At 49.7% G+C, this 646-nt stretch overlaps 1 protein-coding gene across 4 annotated transcripts in view; it reads left to right on the top strand.

Moving 5' to 3' along the window:
- The window catches only part of tom1l2b (target of myb1 like 2 membrane trafficking protein b), a 16,496-nt gene extending 16,086 nt beyond the window's left edge, over nt 1-410 (top strand). For all 4 annotated transcript variants that reach the window (XM_032502775.1, XM_032502776.1, XM_032502773.1 and 1 more), the window contains one exon: nt 95-410. In XM_032502775.1, the coding sequence (XP_032358666.1) occupies nt 95-243 (149 nt within the window). In that variant the 3' untranslated portion in view covers nt 244-410. The remainder of the gene's footprint in view (nt 1-94) is intronic.
- The last annotated feature ends 236 nt before the right edge of the window (nt 411-646 follow it).

The raw sequence follows: 646 nt of genomic DNA, 5'->3' as shown, positions 1-646 counted from the left end.
TTTTTTTTCAGCTTAATTTTAAACCCCTTTCCTCAAATTCACATTCCCTTTCCCCTTTCTTTTTGTTTCACTTCCGATAATCCGATGCTCCCAGAGTTCGACAAGTTCCTCGAGGAGAGAGCCAAAGCTGCGGAGATGGTCCCCAGCCTACCGTCGCCCCCAAGTGGCGAGCCGGGGGCAACGCAGGGAACCCCCAGCCGCAAGAAGCCAGACAGGCCCGAGGACGCTTTGTTCGCCGTGTAGACCCTCCACCTCTTGACCGCCGATCCCCAGCCTAAGTCCAGACCAGCAGCATCACCTAAGAAAAGACACTAAAACACATCCACCTCCGTTCTGATTCGCCACTATTCAGTTACACTACAGAGATATGTACATGCTCTCCTTATAAGAAGGAAATTATTCATGTGCTCTGTTAAAGCAACACTAAGGAACTTTTCCCGCTTTGGTCCGACTACAGGTTGGGAGCGGGTGTCGTAATTTGTCATTTAAACTGCAGGCCCGTGACCCGATCTGGCAAACCTGCATAATGTAACGTAATGGAGGCTTCCAACCTGTACAGGGGCCGAAGCGGGAAAAGTTCCTCAGTGCTTTAATTTCTCACAAGGGAACACCAAACAAATGGCTTCATTTCTTGATAAGCCACCAG

This window comes from Etheostoma spectabile, chromosome 21 (genome assembly GCF_008692095.1).
Source record: "Etheostoma spectabile isolate EspeVRDwgs_2016 chromosome 21, UIUC_Espe_1.0, whole genome shotgun sequence".
Taxonomy (NCBI): Eukaryota; Metazoa; Chordata; class Actinopteri; order Perciformes; family Percidae; genus Etheostoma; species Etheostoma spectabile.
This window is presented reverse-complemented; position numbering and strand designations above follow the sequence as displayed.